General features: G+C 67.6%; 1 protein-coding gene across 1 annotated transcript; it reads left to right on the top strand.

Annotated features, from left to right (window-relative positions):
* The first annotated feature begins 489 nt into the window (after positions 1-489).
* On the top strand, positions 490-20,504 carry FER1L5 (fer-1 like family member 5). Its single transcript, XM_075174637.1, has 51 exons — positions 490-574; positions 836-891; positions 976-1,067; positions 1,150-1,258; positions 1,342-1,494; positions 1,573-1,701; positions 1,781-1,843; positions 1,926-1,976; positions 2,052-2,082; positions 2,167-2,282; positions 2,375-2,486; positions 2,581-2,678; positions 2,769-2,837; positions 2,955-2,998; positions 3,124-3,200; positions 3,278-3,331; positions 3,393-3,565; positions 3,689-3,866; positions 3,944-4,068; positions 4,158-4,249; positions 5,378-5,564; positions 5,675-5,830; positions 6,587-6,700; positions 7,299-7,462; positions 7,538-7,652; positions 7,734-7,836; positions 7,909-8,081; positions 9,190-9,363; positions 10,529-10,637; positions 10,722-10,799; positions 10,877-11,058; positions 11,128-11,286; positions 11,363-11,461; positions 12,371-12,520; positions 12,598-12,775; positions 13,805-13,830; positions 13,937-14,179; positions 15,278-15,403; positions 15,480-15,635; positions 15,728-15,819; positions 16,488-16,658; positions 17,680-17,828; positions 17,905-18,044; positions 18,888-18,976; positions 19,053-19,148; positions 19,240-19,381; positions 19,473-19,572; positions 19,691-19,893; positions 19,969-20,078; positions 20,175-20,322; positions 20,424-20,504. Exons 1-51 carry the CDS (start codon positions 490-492, stop codon positions 20,502-20,504), a joined length of 6,120 nt encoding a protein of 2,039 aa, XP_075030738.1.
* The last annotated feature ends 162 nt before the right edge of the window (positions 20,505-20,666 follow it).

Raw genomic sequence — 20,666 nt, 5'->3', positions numbered from 1 at the left:
ACATGGGGACAAGAGGACACAGGGACACTTGGACACGGGGACACAGGGACACACGGTCAGAGGGACACACAGACATTGAGACAAATAGGTATGGGGACATGGGGACAGAGGGACACGGGGACCCAGGGACCCATGGGTACAGTGCCACAGGTACAAGCAGACACAGGGACAGCGTGACACACAGACACGGGTGCACACGAACATGGGTACAGGTGGACACAGGGACACAGTGACATGGGTGCTCACAGACATGGGCACACAGTGACACAGGGACACGGGGACACAGGGATACGGGGACACAGGGACATGGGGGCACAGGGACATAGGTACCCGGTGACACGGGCACACGGTGACACCCACCAAGCCAAGCCAAAGGCAGCGTCCCTGCCCCGTCCCCCCCACGGCGCCGTTCTGGAATGCGTCCCGGCACCGCGGTGGCAGCGCCTTGGTGACAGCACCTCCGTGGCACGGTGGCCCGGGGACGCTGCCATGCTGCGGCTGCTGGTGGCCAGCGCCCACATCCCCGGGGCCACCGGCTCCGGGCCCGGCGTGCACGTGTCCGCCCGCTTCAGAGGTACCGCTGGGTACAAGGGGGGGGACACCGCGGTGGCCGTCCCCGTGGGACGGGATGGCATCGGCCATCGCCACGTGACGAGATGGCGTCGGCCATCCTGGTGCACCGGGGTGGCACCCTCGTGGGACGGGGTGGTGCCGGCCACCCCTGGGGACAGCGTTAGCCCTCCCCACGCGTGGGGACAGTGCCAGCCTTCCCCTTGCACCCCGATGTCCCCACCCTAATGTGCCACCACCCTCCCTCCTGTCCCCCCCCCCCCAGGTGTCCCCAGGAGCACCCGGGTGGTGCCGGAGGAGCGCAGCCCCACCTGGAACGAGGTGAGGTGACCCCAGGGTGGCCCGCGGTGGCACGGGGACACTCGGGTCACCCCACCGACCCCTTGTCACCTACCCCCTCCCCAGACGCTGGCATGGCCACTGGGCACGCGTCCCCTGCGCCCCACGGCCAGCCTGACCCTGCGCCTCCGGCACTGGGGCCAGCCGGCGCCCCGGGGGTGAGTAGCACCCATGGGTGGGCACCCCGGGGGGACCACCCCCGGCACGGCCACCCTCACCGTGTCCCCCCTGTCCCCGCAGGGACCTGGGTGCTGCCACGGTGTCGCTGGACCAGTTGGTGGCCGACCCCGGGCTGCCGCTGGCCCTCAGCCACGTCCCGCTGCTGGACCCCCGGGGACAGCCCACAGGGGTGAGCACCCACCCACGCGCCCACCCAGCAGCACCCCAGGGTGCCACCAGGCACGGTCTGGGGTGCCACCTGTCCTTTCGCAGTGCACCGTCACCCTCCGCTGCTCCTACGTCCCCCATGGCGTGGCCGGGGACGCCGCGGTCCCCCTGCAAGGACGGGTGCCACCACCGGCGGTGTCACCGGGGACACCCCACCGCCCCGCCAAGCCCCTGGAGGGGATGAAAGAAGATTTCCAGGTATGGCACCCATGGGTGCGGTGGCACCCGGGGGTGACGTCCCATCTGGTGGCCACCGCGTCACCGCCTGTCCCATAGGTACGGGTGAGGATCATCGAGGGCCACCAGCTCCAGGGCAATGACATCAAACCGGTGGTGACGGTCCTCATTGGCCAGCACCGCTTCAGGACCAGGATCCGGGTGGGGAACAACCCCTACTACAACGAGGTGACCCCGGGGAGGTGACACGGGGACCCGTCGGTGTCCCCTCACCCCGCCCTCACCCCCTTTTTTGCCCATTTTCTAGGTGTTTTGCCAAAATTTCCACCGGACGCCGGCCCAGCTGGCGGCAGAGCCCATCCGCATCCAGGTCGGGGTGGGGATGGGTGGCACCGGCGGGGACGGGGACAGCGAGGTGGCCGCTGACGCCGTGTCCCCCCACCCCGTCACAGGTGCTGGACTCGCGGGCCACCCGCGCCGAAGCCGTCATCGGCGTCTTCCAGGTGAGGGACGGCAGCTCGGGAACGGGGCGTCACGCCGCCGTTGGGCCCCCCTCACCCCCTTTCCCATCCCCGCAGCTGGACGTCGGCACCGTCTACCGGGCGCCGGGTAGGCGAAAGGGTTGCGGTGACACCGGGGGTGACACCGGGGGTGACATCGGGGGGTGATGTCGGGGTGTCCCCACCGTGCCAGGACGCAGCTTGAGCTGGAAGTGGCTGAGCCTGCAGCACCCCCATCGCCCCGACGCCGGGTCCCGGGGTTACCTCCGCGTCAGCTTGGCCGTCCTCCGCGCCGGCGAGCCGGTGCCGGTGAGCACCCCCCCACCCTCCCCAGCACCCCCCAAAAAAATATTCCCACGGGGGGGGGGTGGTCCCCATTTTTCCATCACCCCCCCCCAAAGGAGCAGGAGGAGCCGGCGGAGGACGAAGACGTCGAGGCCAACCTGCTGCGGCCACCGCCGTGTGCCGCCACGCTCCAGCTCCGCGTCTACCGCGCCGAGGACCTGCCGCAGGGTGGGCACTGGGTGGCTTTTGGGTGGGGGTGGGTGTGTGTGTGTGGATCTGGGGGACCCCCCCACCCACCCACCTCTCCCCATCCTGGGTGCAGCAGAGGCGGCTCGGCCGTGCCTCCCCTCGGTGCTACCGCCCGGCGGCAAGAGGGGCTTCGTGGCGGCGGCGGTGCGGGTCAGCTTTGCCGGCAGGACGGTGGGTGCCGGGCATGGGGACGTGGGTGGGGTGGGTGGGGGGGGGCTGGATCCTGCGTGGGTGGGGGGCTCATGGCTCTGCCCAACGCAGCTCTGCACCCGGGTGATGCCCCCCGACGCCAACCCGGCGTGGAACGAGGTTTTCTTCTTCCCCCTGAGGGTAAGGTGTTCCCCCCCCCAAAACCCCGGCGTGCAGCCTGGGGCCCCCAAAGCAGGGGTACCCCCAAAAGTGGGGGCACCCCCATTTCAACACCCCCCCGGTTTTTTCTCTCCGCAGCTACCCCCCATCTGCGATGAGATCCAGCTGGCCATCCTCAGCGGGTAAGTGGGGGACACCCCCCCCCAGTTTTGGGGGATCCCCCTATTTTTGGGGGGACACCCACAGTTTTGGGGGACACCTCCATTTTTGGGGGATCCCCCCAATCCCTTTCACTGCCCACCCATAGGTCCCGCAGCACCAAGGTCCTGGGCACCGCCACCCTCCACCTCTCCCAAATCTCCTCCGCCGGTGCCGAGCTTGAGGGTAAGCGGGGTCCACCCTTGGGTGGGGGGTGCCCAGCACCCAGCCCCCCCCCACTGAACCCCCTTTTTCATTCCCAGAGGGGACCCCCGGCTTCTTACCCTGCTTCGGACCCAGCTTCCTCCCCTTCTATGGTCCCCGGCCAGATCCTGCCAGGACAACCAGCACCGTAAGCGGGTGGCAGGGTGGGGACAGCACCCATTTTTTTTTTGGGGGGACACCCACCCAGCCACCCCCCCCCCTTTATTTTACAGGATATCGGGGTGGCTTATCGGGGCAGGGTGCTGCTGGAGCTCAGCACCCACATGGGGACCCCGGATGGGCGCCAGCGAGACACCATCACCCCCGAGGACATCGCCCGGGTGCAGGTGGGGACACAGGGACACGGTACAACGCCACCCCCGGGGTCTTTTATTTTTTTTTTTTTTTAAGTGCCATTTGGGTATTTTTGGGGGGTTTTTTTTAACCTTTTGGGGTTTTTTTTGCCGCAGCGTCACTTGCCCCGCCGTCGGTTCGGGCTCTGCGGGGTCTTTTATTCGGCCACCATGGTGCCAGCCGGTCCCCAGCTCCTGCGCTTCGAGCTCAGTCTCGGTAATTACGGGGACAAGGACGATGTCACCTGCAAACCGGCTCCCTCCGTCACCCCGCACGCTTGTCCCCTCTTCGATGGTGAGCGGGGTGCTGGGGGGGGGGGGGACACACAAGGGTGGTACCCGCCGGTGTCCCATGGGATGCTCCGGATACAGGCAACCGCTATCACTACCTACCGTGGTACGGTGACAAACCGGTGGTGGCCGTCACCTCGTCCTGGGAGGACGCCGGTCACCGTTGGGACGCCCTAAACCTTCTACGTGCCATGTGCCGGCGGTTGGTGAGCACCCATGGGTGACGGCGGGGTGGGGTGGGATGTCACCCCCATCCTTCTCCAGGTTGGGATGGGTTTTGGGGACATTTTTGTAGGAGAGGAACGTGACGGAGCTGCGGGGGACCCGGGGGGACGCGGCGGGGGACATCGGCAGGAGGCTGCTGCGTCAGCTGGCGCAGGATTGCGGGTGAGCGGGTGCTCCCCGGGGAGGGGGGGGTCTTGGGTGGCTCAAAGCGGTGGTGGGGTGCTGGGGGGGGGGAACCCCCCGGGCCTGCCAAGGATGGGAGGGGTGGGGAATGGGGTATTTGGGGGGGAAATGAGGAATTTTAGAGGACAATGGGACATTTGGGGGGGAAAGGGGAGAATTGAGGGGGAATTAGGGCATTTGGGGGGGCAACGGGACGTTTTGGGGGGAAACAGGGTAATTGGGGGGGGAATGGGATTTTGGGGGGGGAATGGGGCATTTGGGGGAAAATATTTGGGGGGGAAATGAGGAATTTTAGAGGACAATGGGACATTTGGGGGGAAAAGGGGAGATTTGGGGGGGGAAACGGGATATTTGGGGGGAAAATGGGGCATTTGGGGGGAAATGGGGTATTTGGGGGGAAATGGGGCATTTTGGGGGGAAACGGGACAATGGGAGGGAAAATGAGGAATTTTAGAGGACAATGGGACATTTGGGGGGGAAAGGGGAGAATTGAGGGGGAATTAGGGCATTTGGGGGGGCAACGGGACGTTTTGGGGGGAAACAGGGTAATTGGGGGGGGAATGGGATTTTGGGGGGGGAATGGGGCATTTGGGGGAAAATATTTGGGGGGGAAATGAGGAATTTTAGAGGACAATGGGACATTTGGGGGGAAAAGGGGAGATTTGGGGGGGGAAACGGGATATTTGGGGGGAAAATGGGGCATTTGGGGGGAAAATGGGACATTTGGGGGGAAATGGGGTATTTGGGGGGAAATGGGGCATTTTGAGGGGAAACGGGACAATGGGGGGGAAAAATGTGGAATTTTAGAGGACAATGGGACATTTGGGGGGAAAAGGGGAGAATTGTGGGGGAATTAGGACATTTGGGGGGGCAACGGGACGTTTTGGGGGGAAACAGGGTAATTGGGGGGGGAATGGGATTTTGGGGGGGAACGGGGCATTTGGGGGAAAATATTTGGGGGGGAAATGAGGAATTTTAGAGGCCAATGGGACATTTTGGGGGAAAAGGGGACAATTGCAGGGAATTTTGGGGGGCAACGGGACATTTTGGGGGGAAAACGGGGCATTTTGGGGGAAAACGGGGGATTTTGAGAGGGGCTGTTTGCAGGCGGGCGCTACCCCGGCTGGAGGCGCAGCCTACCCCCACGCCACTGGACGCCCACCTCCGGGCCGCCCGTCTTCACCTCCTCCGGCGCGTGGCGGCGGCGGCGGCGGTGCCACCGAGAGCCGGCTGGGACACGTTGCTGCCGGTGGCCGAGGGCTGGCTGGGACGGGTGGCCACCCTGGCTGTTGAGGTGGGTGCCAGGACTGGGGGTGTGTGTGGGTCATCGCTGTGATGAGTTGTGGCCGGTCTCAGCCCACCGGTCTCTCTCTCTCTCTCTCTCTCTTCCCCCCCCCCCCGCAGCCGCAGGCCGGCGTGCCCGACGTGCTGCTGTGGCTACTGCGGGGGGAGCGGCGGGTGGCCTGCGCCCGTGTCCCCGCACCCGACCTCATGTTCTCCCGGAGCGGTCCCGGCGCCTGCGGCAGGCTCTGCGGCCGGATCCAGACCCTCTTCCTGGTGGTAGGCACCACCGCCAGCACCCCATGTCCCCTCCGCGTCACCTCTGTGTCCCCTCTGTGTCCCCTGTGTCCCATTCATGAACATTTCACATCCCCCCATGTCGCCTCCATATCCCCTCTGTGTCCCCTTCATGTCCCCTCTATGTCCCTCCTAGACCTTATCCATGTCCCCCCCACGTCCCCTCTATATCCCCCCATGTCCCCTCCACATCCCCTCCATGTCCCCTGTGTCCCCTCCATGTCCCCTCTATGTCCCTCCTAGACCTTCTCCATGTCCCTCCCATGTCCCCTCTATATCCCCCCTACATCCCCTCCATGTCCCTTTGTGTCCCCCCATGTCCCTTTTGTGTCCCCCCACGTCCCCTCCACATCCCCCCCATGTCCCCTCCATGTCCCCCCCATGTCCCCTCTATATCCCCTCCACATCCCCTCCATGTCCCCTTTGTGTCCCCCCATGTCCCATTTGTGTCCCCCCACGTCCCCTTTGTGTCCCCCCACATCCCCTCTATGTCCCTCGTAGACCTTCTCCATGTCCCCCCCATGTCCCCTCTATGTCCCCCCTATATCCCCCCCATGTCCCCTCCACATCCCCTCCATGTCCCCTTTGTGTCCCCCCACGTCCCCTCCACATCCCCTCCACGTCCCCTCCATGTCCCTCCTAGACCTTCTCCGTGTCCCCCCCATGTCCCCTCCATGTCCCCTCTATATCCCCCCCGTGTCCCCCCCGCGCCCCCACCCACGCTGCTGCGGGGCGCAGGGCTCTGGGGACACCGGTGCCCAGCTCCGGCTCCGGCTGTGGCTGGGACGGGTGGCCGACAGCGGGGACCTGCCACGGCACCTCGAGGGCACCCTGCGCGTCTACGCCGAGACGGTGAGCCCTAGGGTGGGGGGGCCACCCCAGGGTGCCAGCCCCGTCCCTGTCACCCCATTCTGCCACCCCACCCTGCCACCCCTGTCCCTGCCATCCCTGTCACCCCATCCCTGCCACCCCTGTCTCTGTCACCTCCATCCCTGTCACCCTCATCCCTGCCACCCCCGTCCCTGCCACCCCATCCTGCCACCCCTGTCCCTGTCACCCCCTCCGTGCCACCCCATCCCTGCCACCCCTGTCCCTGTCACCCCCATCCCTGCCACCCCTGTCCTTGTCACCCCTGTCCCTGCCACCCCATCCTGCCACCCCTGTCCCTGCCACCCCTGTCCCTGTCACCCCCATCCCTGCCACCCCATCCTGCCACCCCTGTCCCTGTCACCCCCATCCCTGCCATCCCTGTCCCTGTCACCCCCATCCCTGCCACCCTATATCCCCCCATGTCCTCTCTATATCCCCCCCATCCCCTCCATGTCCCTTTGTGTCCCCCCATGTCCCCTCTATATCCCCCCACATCCCCTCCATGTCCCTTTGTGTCCCCCCATGTCCCCTCCACATCCCCTCAACCACCCCCCCTCAACCCCATATTGTGTCCTCCCAGTATGAAAACCAGACCAAGCTACTGGGCAAGTGGGGTCCCCGGGGGCTGCTGGGGCGCCCCGGCTTCTCCGACAGCGCCGGCAAAGCCGGGCTCCCCCGCCACCGGATCCAGCCCCCCAAGGGCTGGCGCTGGGACGGACCCTGGACCGTGGAGCCCCAGCGACGGTGAGTCCCGTGGGATTGGGTGGTGACACCCACCCTGGCACCCTGGGGACATCAGCGTTGTCCCCTTGTCCCCAGGCTGCTGCTGGACACGGAGACCAACGTGGGCGAGGTGCTGGAGGAGGTCTACGAGAACCAGAGCCGCCGGCTCGGCGGGGAGTGGGGACCCGCTGCCGTGGCCAGCACCGACGCCGTGAGCACCCGGGGCGCAGGTGGGTGCCGGCGGTGGGGTGACACGAGCGCGTCGGGCCTCAGCTCTCACCCGGTTTTGCAGAGCGGGGTGGCGGTGCCACCCAAGGAGGAGGTGGCGTGTCCCCAAGGTTGGCACGTCACCGACGGCTGGCGGGTGGACGTGACGGGGGCGGTGGATGAGGCCGGTGAGTGGGTGTCCCCACACCGGGCACCCCGGGCTGGGTGGTGGCGGTGGCGAGGACACCTGGGTGCCACAGGTTGGGAGTACGGGGCGAGCGCGGCCCCCGACAGCCCCCCGCCGGCGTGGCACGCCGCCGAGAAGACGTACCACACGCACCGGCGCCGGCGCTGGCTGCGCACCCGCCGCAGGGACCCCGGCGCCCAGGGACGGGAGCAGGACGTGGCAGCCTTCCTCCGGCTGGTCGGGGCGGTGGGGACGGGGACGGGGCAGTGGGGACGGGGGTGGCAGGGATGAGGGTGGCAGGGTGGGGTGGCAGGGTGGGGTGGCAGGGATGGGGTGGCAGGGACAGGGGTGGCAGGGATGGGAGTGGCAGGGACAGGGTGGCAGGGTGGGGTGACAGGAATGGGGGTAACGGATGGGGTGGCAGGGATGGGGTGGCAGGATGGGGTGGCAGGGACAGGGATGGTAGGGATGGGGTGGCAGGGATGGGGTGGCAGGATGGGGTGGCAGGGACAGGGGTGGCAGGGATGGGGTGACAGGGATGGGATGACAGGGACGGGGTGGCAGGGATGAGGGTGGCAGGAATGGGAGTGACAGGAACGGGGGTGACAGGTATGGGGTGGCAGGATGGGGTGACAGGGACGGGGGTGACAGGGACAGGGGTGGCAGGGATGGGGTGGCAGGGACAGGGGTGGCAGGGATGGAGTGGCAGGATGGGATGGCAGGGACAGGGGTGACAAGAATGGGGGTGGCAGGGATGGGGTGACAGGGGTGGGATGACAGGGACAGGGGTGGCAGGGATGAGGGTGACAGGGACGGGGGTGACAGGAATGGGGGTGACAGGGATGGGGTGGCAGGATGGGGTGACAGGGGTGGCAGGGATGGACCTTTGCCCACCAGCGTGCTGGTGCGAGCAGCCCTGTCCATCCCCTTGTGCCATGTCACACCGTCCCCATGCCGTGCTGTCCCCTGCCACGCTGTCCCCTGCCACGCCGTCCCCTGCCACCCTCATCCCTGCCACCCTCATCCCTGCCACGCCGTCCCCTGCCACCCTCATCCCTGCCACCCTCATCCCTGCCACGCCGTCCCCTGCCACCCTCATCCCTGCCACCCTCATCCCTGCCGTGCTGTTCCCTGCCACGCCGTCCCCTGCCACCCTCATCCCTGCCACCCTCATCCCTGCCACCCTCATCCCTGCCACGCCGTCCCCTGCCACCCTCATCCCTGCCACCCTCATCCCTGCCACCCTCATCCCTGCCACCCTCACCCCTGCCACGCCGTCCCCTGCCACCCTCATCCCTGCCACGTCGTCCCCTGCCACGCCGTCCCCTGCCACGCCGCGCCCGTGTCCCCGCAGCACAGCCCCGAGGCGGCGGCGGCCGAGGCCTGGGAGTACGGGTCCCTCTGGGGCTCCCGCTTCCACCTCCAGCCCCGGGCGGGCGACGTCTGCCGGCGGCGCTGCTGGCACCGGCGCATGGTGCCCGCGCAGCCCCCGCCCGTGGCACCCCCCTTCCTCCTGGAGGGCGCCCCGGTAGGCGGGGGGGGGGGGGGGGGGGGCACCGGGGGGGTCCGGGGGGGTCCGGGGGGTGGAGGGAGGGAGGGATACGGGGGGGGGGTGAGGGATGCAGGGATGGGGGCATGGGAGGAGGGAGGGAGGGAGGGAGGAAGGCAGGGATACAGGGAGAGAGAAATAGAGGAATGCAGGGATACAGGGAGAGAGGGATGCAGGGATGGAGGGAGAGAGGGATGGAGGGACAGGGATGAAGGATGGAGGGACAGAGAGGCAGGGTTGCAGGGAGAGAGGGATGGAGGGAGGGAGGGAGAGAGGGATACAGGGAAAGAGAAATAGAGGAATGCAGGGATACAAGGAGAGAGGGATGCAGGGATGGAGGGAGAGAGGGTTGGAGGGATGAGGGGAGGGATGGAGGGAGGGATGGATGAGGGATGAAGGGATGGAGAGATACAGGGAGAGAGAAATAGAGGAATGCAGGGATGTAGGGAGAGAGGGATGGAGGGATGGGGGGATGGAGGGAAGGAGGGGTGGAGGGATGGAGGGATGGAGGGAAGGAGGGATGGAGGGAAGGAGGGAAGGAGGGATGGGGGGATGGAGGGAAGGAGGGATGGAGGGAAGGAGGGATGGGGGGATGGAGGGAAGGAGGGAAGGAGGGAAGGAGGGAAGGAGGGATGGGGGATGGAGGGATGGAGGGAAGGAGGGAAGGAGGGATGGGGGGATGGAGGGATGGAGGGAAGGAGGGATGGGGGGATGGAGGGAAGGAGGGATGAGGGGATGGAGGGATGGAGGGAAGGAGGGATGGGGGGATGGAGGGAAGGAGGGAAGGAGGGAAGGAGGGATGGGGGATGGAGGGATGGAGGGAAGGAGGGAAGGAGGGATGGGGGGATGGAGGGATGGAGGGAAGGAGGGATGGGGGGATGGAGGGAAGGAGGGAAGGAGGGAAGGAGGGATGGGGAGATGGAGGGATGCAGGGACAGGGATGAAGGATGGAGGGACAGAGAAGCAGGGTTGCAGGGAGAGAGAGATGCAGGGATGGAGGGAAGGAGGGATGGAGGGAGGGATGTGGAGATGGAGGGATGCGGGGGCAGCAGGACATGGGACAGCGGGATGCAGGGCCGGGGGACAGCAGGGCCGGGGGACAGCAGGGCCAGGGGACCCCCCCACCCCACCTCCCATCCCGCAGGGCGCCGAGGACCCGGCCGAGGAGGCCGAGCCGGCAGAGCGGCAGGCGCGGGGCTCATCCCGGCCCCCCCCGCAGCAGCCCGTGCCCCTCATCCTCTGCACCTTCCAGCGTGAGCCCCGGGGGACGCGGGGGGGACCCGGGACAGGCCGGGGGGGGGCCCAGGCCCCCCTGCCAGCCCCTGCCTCTCCCGCAGAGCCCAACTTCTTCCAGCTCCGCTGCTACATCTTCCAGGCGCTGGAGCTGGCACCCCGCGGCACCAAGGCCACGGCGGGTGGGACACCCCTCCCGACCCCTGTCCCCCACCCTGATGGGGCACCCCAGGGTGCTGACGGTGTCGTTGTCACCCAGACCCCGTCGCCCACGTCTCCTTCGTGTACGTCAGCCAGAGCACCCGGGTGCTGCCCGGCACCCTGGATCCGCTCTGGGACCAGACGCTGCTTTTTCACCGGGTGCTGCTGTACGGGGACCCCCGGGGTGTCCGGGATGAGCCCCCCGCCGTGGTGGTGGAGGTCTTCGACCAGGATGGAGGGGTACGGCACCCATGGGTGGGGGGCACCCACGGGTGGGGGGAGCACCCACACCCAAGCAATGCCTTGCAGGGTGCCGGTGGTTTGCTGGGGAGGAGTGTGTGCACCCCAGATGTTTGGCTGGACGTGGGGGGCCGGCAGCCCCCCCGGCTTCGGCGTTACCCACTGGGGGGGCCGGGGGGGCTGGCCGGGGAGCTGCTGGCCGCCTTTGAGCTGCTGCACGACGCCGAGGTGAGGGGCTGGTGGGGGGGGTGACATGGGGGGCACCCAGGTGAGGGGGTCCCATCCTCATCGTCCTCCCCGGCAGGATGGGGCCCTGGCGCAGGTCAGCACCCCGCCGTGGAGGCAGGGGGTCTTCAGCGTCCCCCTGGGCATCCGGCCCCTCCTGCGGCTGGTGGCACTGGAGGTGAGACCTGGGGACCCGGGCTGGGGACAGGGGTGGGGACGGGGTGGAATGGGGACAGGGATAGGACAGGGATGGGGACAGGGATGAAGGTCCTGGGGATGGGATGGGGACAAGGACAGGGATGGGGACAAGGACAGGGATGGGGACAAGGACAGGGATGAAGGTGGGATAGGGACGAGGTCCGAGATGGAGACTGGGAGGGGAACAGGCTGGGGACAGGGACAGGGGTGAAGAAGGGGATGGGATGGGGACAAGGACAAGGAGAGGGATGGGGACAGGGCTGGCTGGGGACAAGGACGTGGATTGGAACAGGGATGAAGGCAGGATGGGCAAAGTCTGGGGGGGGAACAGGCTGGGGACGGGGACAGGGATGGGGTGGGGACAGGGATGGGAACAGGGATGGGGACAGGGATAGGACAGGGATGGGGACAGGGATGGGGATTGGGATGGGACAGGGATGGGGACAGGGATGGGAACAAGGATGGGGACAGGGGTAGGACAGGGATGGGGACAGGGATGGGGACAAGGATGGGATGGGGACAGGGATGGGAACAGGGATGGGGACAGGGATGAAGGTGGGACGGGGACGAGGTCCGAGATGGAGACTGGGAGGGGAACAGACTGGGAACAGGGACAGGGACGGTGATGAAGGTCCTGGGGATGGGATGGGGACAAGGACAGGGATGGGGACAAGGATGAAGAAGGGAATGGAGACGGGACAGGGACAAGGACAGGGAGGAAGATGGGGACAGGCACAAAGGGACAAAGATGAGGACAGGATGGGGATGGAGATGGGGACAGGGACAAGGATGGGGCTGGCACCTTCAGTGGGCATGCAGCCCACTCGAGGTGACCCCTGGGCACCCATGGGTCCCTGGAGGGGGTGACAGCCGCTGGGTGCCCCCCCAGGTGCTGGCGTGGGGGCTGCGGGGGCTGCGCGGCGGCGTGCGGGCGCCCAGCTTGGAGGTGCAGTGCGGGGGCCGGACCCTGCGGACCCCCACCATCGCCGACCTCGCCGCTAACCCCAATTTCCCCATCAACGCCTTCCTGCTGACACTGGTGAGGATGGGGAGGGAGCACCCCACCCCTGGGTGCTGCCGCTGGCACCCCGGGGTGACGGCGCGGCTCGGCCCCAGCACCTGCCGGCGGAGGAGGAGTACGTGCCCCCCATCCGGCTGCGGGTGCTGGACACGCGGGGTTTCGGGTACCGGCCCGAGGTGGGGCAGGCCTGCGTGCGGAGCCTGGGGCAGTTCTGCTGCCAGCCCCCCGGCGAGGGGCAGCCCCCCGGCCCCAGAACTCCCCCGTCTGGCTCCGGTATGGCCCTGCCTGGCCCTGGGACCCCCTGCCCCATCCCTGGGACCCCCTGCCTCATCCCTGCCCCATCCCTGGGACCCCCTGCCCTATCCCTGCCCCATCCCTGGGAACCCCTGCCCCATCCCTGGGACCCCCTGCCCTATCCCTGCCCCATCCCTGGGACCCCCTGCCTCATCCCTGCCCCATCCCTGGGACCCCCTGCCTCATCCCTGCCCATCCCTGGGACCCCCTGCCTCATCCCTGGGACCCCCTGCCCCATCCCTGCCCCATCCCTGGACCCCCTGCCTCATCCCTGGGACCCCCTGCCCCATCCCTGCCCATCCCTGGGACCCCCTGCCTCATCCCTGCCCATCCCTGGGACCCCCTGCCTCATCCCTGGGACCCCCTGCCCCATCCCTGCCCCATCCCTGCCCACCCCTGGGACCCCCTGTCCCATCCCTGCCCCATCCCTGGACCCCCTGCCTCATCCCTGGGACCCCCTGCCCCATCCCTGCCCATCCCTGGGACCCCCTGCCTCATCCCTGGGACCCCCTGCCTCATCCCTGCCCATCCCTGGGACCCCCTGCCTCATCCCTGCCCATCCCTGGGACCCACTGCCCCATCCCTGGGACCCCCTGCCCCATCCCTGCCCCGTCCCTGGGACCCCCTGCCCCATCCCTGGACCCTCTGCCCCATCCCTGCCCCATCCCTGGGACCCCCTGCCCTATCCCTGCCCCATCCCTGGGACCCTCTGCCCCATCCCTGCCCCATCCCTGGGACCCCCTGTCCCATCCCTGCCCCATCCCTGGGACCCCCTGCCCCACTCCTGGGACCCCCTGCCTCATCCCTGCCCCATCCCTGGGACCCCCTGCCCCACCCCTGGGACCCCCTGCCTCATCCCTGGGACCCCCTGCCCCACCCCTGGGACCCCCTGCCTCATCCCTGGGACCCCCTGCCCCATCCCTGCCCCATCCCTGCCCACCCCTGGGACCCCCTGCCCCATCCCTGCCCCCCTCCAGGAGGGTTTATTTGCCCCTCTCCCCCCCACAGCCGCTCCCTGGGGCAGGATAGCTCAGGTGAGACCCCCCCAGTCCCTCAGCACCCAACCTCGGCACCGCTGGACGCCGGGGTCCCCGGCCCCGTGCCTCAGTTTCCCCACGTAGCGCCCTTTGCTCCCTGCAGATACTGCCCAGGATCACCGCCGAGAAGGGGGCTGCGGAGCACCAGGGCCACCCGTCCCCACCTCATCCTGCTCCCCGCCAGGCTGCGGAGGAGGAGGAGGAGGATGAAGATGAAGATGACTGGTGGAGCAAATTCTACGCGGCCGTGGGGGACAAGGGAAAGAGCCGGCGGGGGACGAGCAGGGACAGACTGAAGGTGAGCCAGAACCTGGGACCTGGAGCAGGGGACAAGGGTGGGGACGAGGTTGGGGATGGGGACAGGGATGGGATAGGATGGGGACAAGAATGAAGCAGGGGGTGGGGACAGGGATGGTTGGGGACAAGGACACAGATGGGGACAGGGATGGTTGGGGACAAGGACACAGATGGGGACAGGGGTGAAGATGGGAGAGGGATGAGGTCAGGGATGGGGATGGAGATGGGGATTGGGGTGGGACAGGGATGGGGACAGGGATGGAGATGGGGATTGGGGTGGGACAGGGATGGGGACAGGGATGGGGACAGGGATGGGGATTGGGATGGGACAGGGATGGGGACAGGGATGGGACAGGGATGGGGACAGGGATGGGGATTGGGATGGGACAGGGATGGGGACAGGGATGGGGTTGGAGATGGGACAGGGATGGGGACAGGGATGGGGACGGAGATGGGGATTGGGATGGGACAGGGATGGGGACAGGGATGGGGATTGGGATGGGACAGGGATGGGGACAGGGATGGGGATGGAGATGGAGATTGGGGTGGGACAGGGATGGGGACAGGGATGGGGATGGAGATGGGGATTGGGATGGGACAGGGATGGGGACAGGGATGGGGATTGGGATGGGACAGGGATGGGGACAGGGATGGGACAGGGATGGGGACAGGGATGGGGATTGGGATGGGACAGGGATGGGGACAGGGATGGGGATTGGGATGGGACAGGGATGGGGACGGAGATGGAGATTGGGATGGGACAGGGATGGGGACAGGGATGGGGATGGAGATGGAGATTGGGGTGGGACAGGGATGGGGACAGGGATGGGGATGGAGATGGAGATTGGGATGGGACAGGGATGAAAATGGGATGGGGACACGGTCAGGGATGGAGATTGGAGGGGAAGAGGCTGGGGACAGGGATGAAGAAGGGGATGGGATGGGGACAAGGACAAGGCTGAAGACGAGATGGGGACAAGGACAAGGCTGAAGACGAGATGGGGACAAGGATGAAGAAGGGCAGAGGGATGGGATGGGGAGAAGCACCAAGATGGGGATGGGGACGGGGACAGGAATGGGGACGGGGACAGGAATGGGGACAGGGACAGGAATGGGGAGAAGGACAAGGACAGGAACCGCTCCCCAGATCTACAGCTGCGAGCTGGAGGCCGTGCCCGAATTCGAGGGGCTGCAGGATTTCTGCCAGACCTTCCCGCTCTACCAACCGGGGGGTCACCCCGCGGCGGGGGAGGACCCCGTGGGTGAGTTCAAGGTGGGTGAGAGCCCCCGGGGGACCCCAGAGCTGGGGTGGGAGCACCCTGGGGTGCACGGCCGGGCGGCTCTCGCAGGGGCTTTTCCATATCTACCCCCTGCCCGAGGACCCCGGGGTGCCCCCGCCGCCGCGCCGCTTCCAGCAGCTGCCCCCCAGCCAACCCCAAAAGTGCCTGGTGCGGGTCTACGTCGTCCGGGCCTTCGACCTGCCCCCCCGCGACAGGAACGGGCTGGTAAGGCCACCCATGGGTGCTGGGCAGGGGTCCCCTGTCCTCTCCCCACCCCTTGCCCCGTGGCACCCTGACGGTCCCCTCCCTGCTGCCAGTGTGACCCCTACGTCCGCGTCTCGCTGGGGACAAAGACGCTCGGCCAGCGGGACCAGTACGTGCCCAACACCCTGGAGCCCGTTTTTGGCAGGTGTGGCCAGGCTGGGTGGCACTGTCACCCCTGGGTGGCACCGGGCTGGGGGGGGTCTGGCACCCAGACAAGGTGGCCAGGGGGGCTGGTGGGGCCCCATTCCCCATGTCAACCTGTCCCTGTGCCAACCTGTCCCTGTGCCACCAGGTCCCTATGGCACTGAATCCCCCTGCCACCAGGTCCCCATGCCACCAGATGCCCCGTTCCCCATGCTGGAGGGTCCCTGTGCCACCAGGTCCCCAGTCCCCATACTGATGGGTCCCTGTGCCACCAGATGCCCCATTCCCAACATCTGCAGGTCCCCATGCCACCTCATCCCCATTCCCCATGCCAGCAGGTCCCCACGCCACCAGGTGCCCCATTTCCCATGTTGATGGGTCCCCATGCCACCAGATGCCCCATTCTCCATGCTGGAGGGTCTCCGTGCCACCAGATGCCCCAGTCCCTATGGTGATGGGTCCCCATGCCACCAGATGCCCCAGTCCCTATGGTGATGGGTCCCCATGCCACCAGATGCCCCAGTCCCCATACTGGAGGCTCCCTGTGCCACCAGGTCCTCATGCCACCAAGCCCCTGTGCCAGCAGGTCCCCATGCCTATGGGTCCCCACTCCCTGTGCCAGCCCCCACGCTGGCGAGTCCCCGGGGCTGATGGCACCCCCGCTGCCAGGCTGTTCGAGGTGACGGGCACCATCCCGCTAGAGAAGGACCTGCGGGTCTCGCTGTTGGACTACGACCTGCTGCCACCCGACCAGGAGATTGGCACCACCACCATCGACCTGGAGAACCGCCTGCTCTCCCGCTTCCGCGCCCACTGCGGGCTGCCCACCCTCTACCACACGTGGGTGCCCGGGGCGGGGGGCACTGGGGGGGATGGGGGCATCGGGGTGCACGGGCCTGAGGTCAGGAGTGGGCACAGGGCGATGGGGAGGGAGAGGGCACAAGGGTGGGCACAGGAGAACAGGGATGGGCACAGGGCAATGGGGAGGGAGAGGGCACAGGGGTGGGCACAGAGGTGGCACAGGGGGATGGGGACAGGGATGGGCATGGGGTGATGGGGAGGGAGAGGGCATAGGGGGGTGGGCAGAAGATGGGGATGGGCACAGGGAGATGGGGATAAGGTGGGCACAGGGGGATAGGGAGGGAGAGGGCACAGGGGTGGGCACAGGGGAACAGGGATGGGCACAAGGGGATGGGAAGGAGAGGGCACAGGGGAATGGGGGTGGCACGGGGGGGTGGGGACAGGGATGGGCATGGAGTGATGGGGATGGGCACAAGGTGATGGGGAGGGAGAGGGCACAGGGGTGGGCACAGGGTAATGGGGGTGGCACAGGGGGATGGGGTGGGTACATGGGAGTGGGCACCAGGAGATGGTGAGGGGGTGGATGGGGACATGGTGACAGGGATGGGCACGAGGACATGGGATGGGCACAGGGATGGGGACAGGGTGGGCACAAACAGATTAGGATGGGGTGGGCACAGGGGGATGGAGACAGGGTGGGGACATGGGGGTGGGCACAAACAGATTAGAATGGGGTGGGCACAGGGGTGGGCACAGGGGAAGGGGGTGGCACAGGGACACTCACAAGGAGCTGGGGACAGGGTGGGTACACGAGGGTGGGCACAGGGACAGGAACAGGGAGATGGGGACAGGGTGGGCACAGGGATGGGCATGAAGAGAGGGTTATGGGGTGGGCACAGGGCGCTGGAGATGAGGTGGTGGTGGGCACAGAGAGATGGGGTTGGCATAGGGTGGGCACAGCAAGGGGCACAGGGAGATGGGGGGGGGGCGGTGACGGCCAGGGAGGGGACACCCAGGAGGGGCGACGCCGCAGCCCCCAGCCCACCCGCTGTCCCCGCAGCGCCGGCCCCGGGCGCTGGAGGGACCAGCTCCCCCCCAGCCGGGCACTGGAGCACTTCGCCCGCGTTGGGGGGCTGCCAGCACCCGAGTTCAGCGCCGAGGGCACCGCCGTCACCTTCGGGGACCGTACCTTCCTCCTCAGCCACTTCGGTGGGTGGGGGTCTGGGTGGGGGCGTAGGGGGGGGGCCAGATCCCGTCCCATGGGTGCGAGGGTTCGGCCTTGCAGAGAGGGGCCCCCCCGCGCACCGGCACCCCGGGGTGCCCCGCGAGCGCCTGGCCCTGCACGTGCTCCACGCCTGTCACCTCGTCCCCGAGCACCTCGAGACCCGCACCCTCTACAACAGCACCCAGCCCGGGCTGGAGCAGGTGGGGACAGGGCACCCCGGGGTGGGGGGGACGAGGACAGGGTGATGGAGACCCTGGGGTGACAGGGACAAGGCCAGGGAGGGACCCTAAGGGTGATGGGGACCTTCGGGTATAGGGGATGACGGGGGGATGACAGGGACCCCAGGGTGACGGGGACCTTGTGGTATAAGGGGGTGCCAAGGGGACAAGGACCTTGGGGTGACAGGGACCCCGGGAGTGGGTGACAGGGACCCCAGGGTGACGGGGACCTTGGGGTATAAGGGGATGCCAGGGGGACAAGGACCTTGGGGTGACAGGGACCCCAGGGTGACGGGGACCTTGGGGTATAAGGGGATGCCAGGGGGACAAGGACCTTGGGGTGACAGGGACCCCAGGGTGACGGGGACCTTGGGGTATAAGGGGATGCCAGGGGGACAAGGACCTTGGGGTGACAGGGACCCCAGGGTGACGGGGACCTTGGGGTATAAGGGGATGCCAGGGGGACAAGGACCTTGGGGTGACAGGGACCCCAGGGTGACGGGGACCTTGGGGTATAAGGGGATGCCAGGGGGACAAGGACCTTGGGGTGACAGGGATCCCGGAGTGGGTGACAGGGACCCCAGGGTGACAAGGACCCCAGGGCAGGGAGTGATGGAGACTCAACAGGGACCCTGGGGTGACGGGGACAGAGGGATGATGACAACGCGCCCAGGGACCCTAGGGTGATGGGGACCCTAGGGTGATGGGGACCCCAGGGTGATGGGGACCCCAGGGCAAGGAGGGGTGCTGGGGGGGTGGGGGTGTGACAGGGACACCCTGGGGACCGAGGGGTGCCAGTCCCAGCCTCCCCCCCCCGCCGTGCAGGGCAAGGTGCAGATGTGGGTGGACATCTTCCCCGCCAGCCTCGGGCCCCCCGGTCCCCCCGTCGACATCACCCCCCGCAAGCCCCAGAGGTGAGCGCCCGGTCGGGACAGGGATGTCCCAGGGGAGAAGGTGACACCTCCTTGTCGTGTGTCCCCCCCCCCCCAGGTACGAGCTGCGCTGCGTGGTCTGGAACACGCGGGACGTGGACCTGGGGGACATCAACCTGGTGGGGCAGCGGATGAGCGACATCTACGTCACCGGGTGAGCCCAGGCCACCGCTGCATCCCCACCCCACGCCGGGGTTGGGGACAAAGGTGACGGCAGCGTCCCCCTGCGCCGGGTGGCCCGGCAGGTGGCTGGAGGGGCTGGAGGAGCAGCGGCAGAGGACGGACGTGCATTACCGCTCGCTGCGGGGAGACGGGGGCTTCAACTGGCGTTTCGTCTTCTCCTTCGAGTACCTGGCGGCCGAGCAGCTCTGCGTCCTGCCGCGGAAGGCGAGGAGCACCCCGGGGTGGGGGGTGCTGGGGTTGGGGACACAGGGGACAAACGTGACACCCCCCCTTTCCCCCTCCCCGCTATGGCCAGGAGCATTTCTGGAGCCTGGACGAGACGGTGCTGAAGGTGCCCCCAAAACTCATCCTCCAAGTGTGGGACAACGACAAGTTTTCGGCCGATGATTTTCTGGGTGAGACCCCCCATTTCCCTGCCCCGTGTCCCCCGGCAGGGTGGGGGACACCCACAGATGACGGGGGACACCCACTGGTGACAGCCAGCTGCCCCCCCACCTTGGTTTTTCCCCACAGGCGTCCTGGAGCTGGAGCTCACCAGGCTGCCGCAGCCTGCCCAGCACCCCCAGACCTGCACCCCAACATCGCAGGGGACCCCCAAAAACCCCTGGCCCTGGCGGGGGGCGCGGGTCCCCTCCCGGCTCTCCCTTTTCCGGCAGAAACGGGTGAGGGGGTGGTGGCCCTGCACCGTGCAGGAGGGCGGCAAGCGGCGCCTCTCGGTAAGCGGGTGACAGCAACGACGGGGAGGGGGACACATCCTGCACCCCACCTCCCACCCATCGCCCCCCCTCCAGGGTAAGCTGGAGCTGACCTTGGAGCTGCTGACGGCAAAGGAGGCGGAAGAGCGGCCGGCGGGGAAAGGCCGGGAGGATCCCAACATGTACCCGACGCTCCCGGCACCCGTGTGAGTCCCCGGGGTGGGGGGGGGGGAGATGGGCTCGTCCCCCCCCACGGGGAAGGGGGGGACACACGGGGTGGCTGAGCTGGGTGTCACCCGCAGGCGGCCCGAGTGGTCGTTCCTGTGGCTGCAGGCGCCGCTGCGCGGCCTGCGTTACGGCATTTGGCGGCAACACCGCTGCCGGATCAGCCTGGGGCTGGCGCTGGTGCTGCTCCTCGCCCTGCTCCTCGCCTTCGTCTACGCCACCCCGGTGAGCACCGGGGGGGGCACGGCCGCCCCCCCAATTCCCCCCTTCACCGGCTGCAAAGCCCCCCCCCACCCCGTCCCGAGCTCCCCTCTCCCTCCTCGCAGGGTTATTTGGCCATGAAGCTGGTTAACCCCCTCGAGAGCTTGCACCTTGCCGGCGGCGAGCGGCGCGCAGCCAAGCCCTGAGGCGGCAGCGCCGGGGAGCGCCGAGGGGACGCCGCGCACCCGCGTCACCCTCTAATAAAACCACATCCAGCGGGCAAAGCATCGTCCTCAGCTCCGTGGGCTGGGGGGGGCGGGGGGGGCTGACAAAGGAGCTACCCCGTTTTGAGGAGCGTCACGGCACTG

This window comes from Calonectris borealis, chromosome 27, assembly GCF_964195595.1.
Source record: "Calonectris borealis chromosome 27, bCalBor7.hap1.2, whole genome shotgun sequence".
Lineage (NCBI taxonomy): Eukaryota > Metazoa > Chordata > Aves > Procellariiformes > Procellariidae > Calonectris > Calonectris borealis.
Note: the sequence above shows the minus strand (reverse complement) of the source record. Positions and strands in the feature narration are given on the sequence as shown.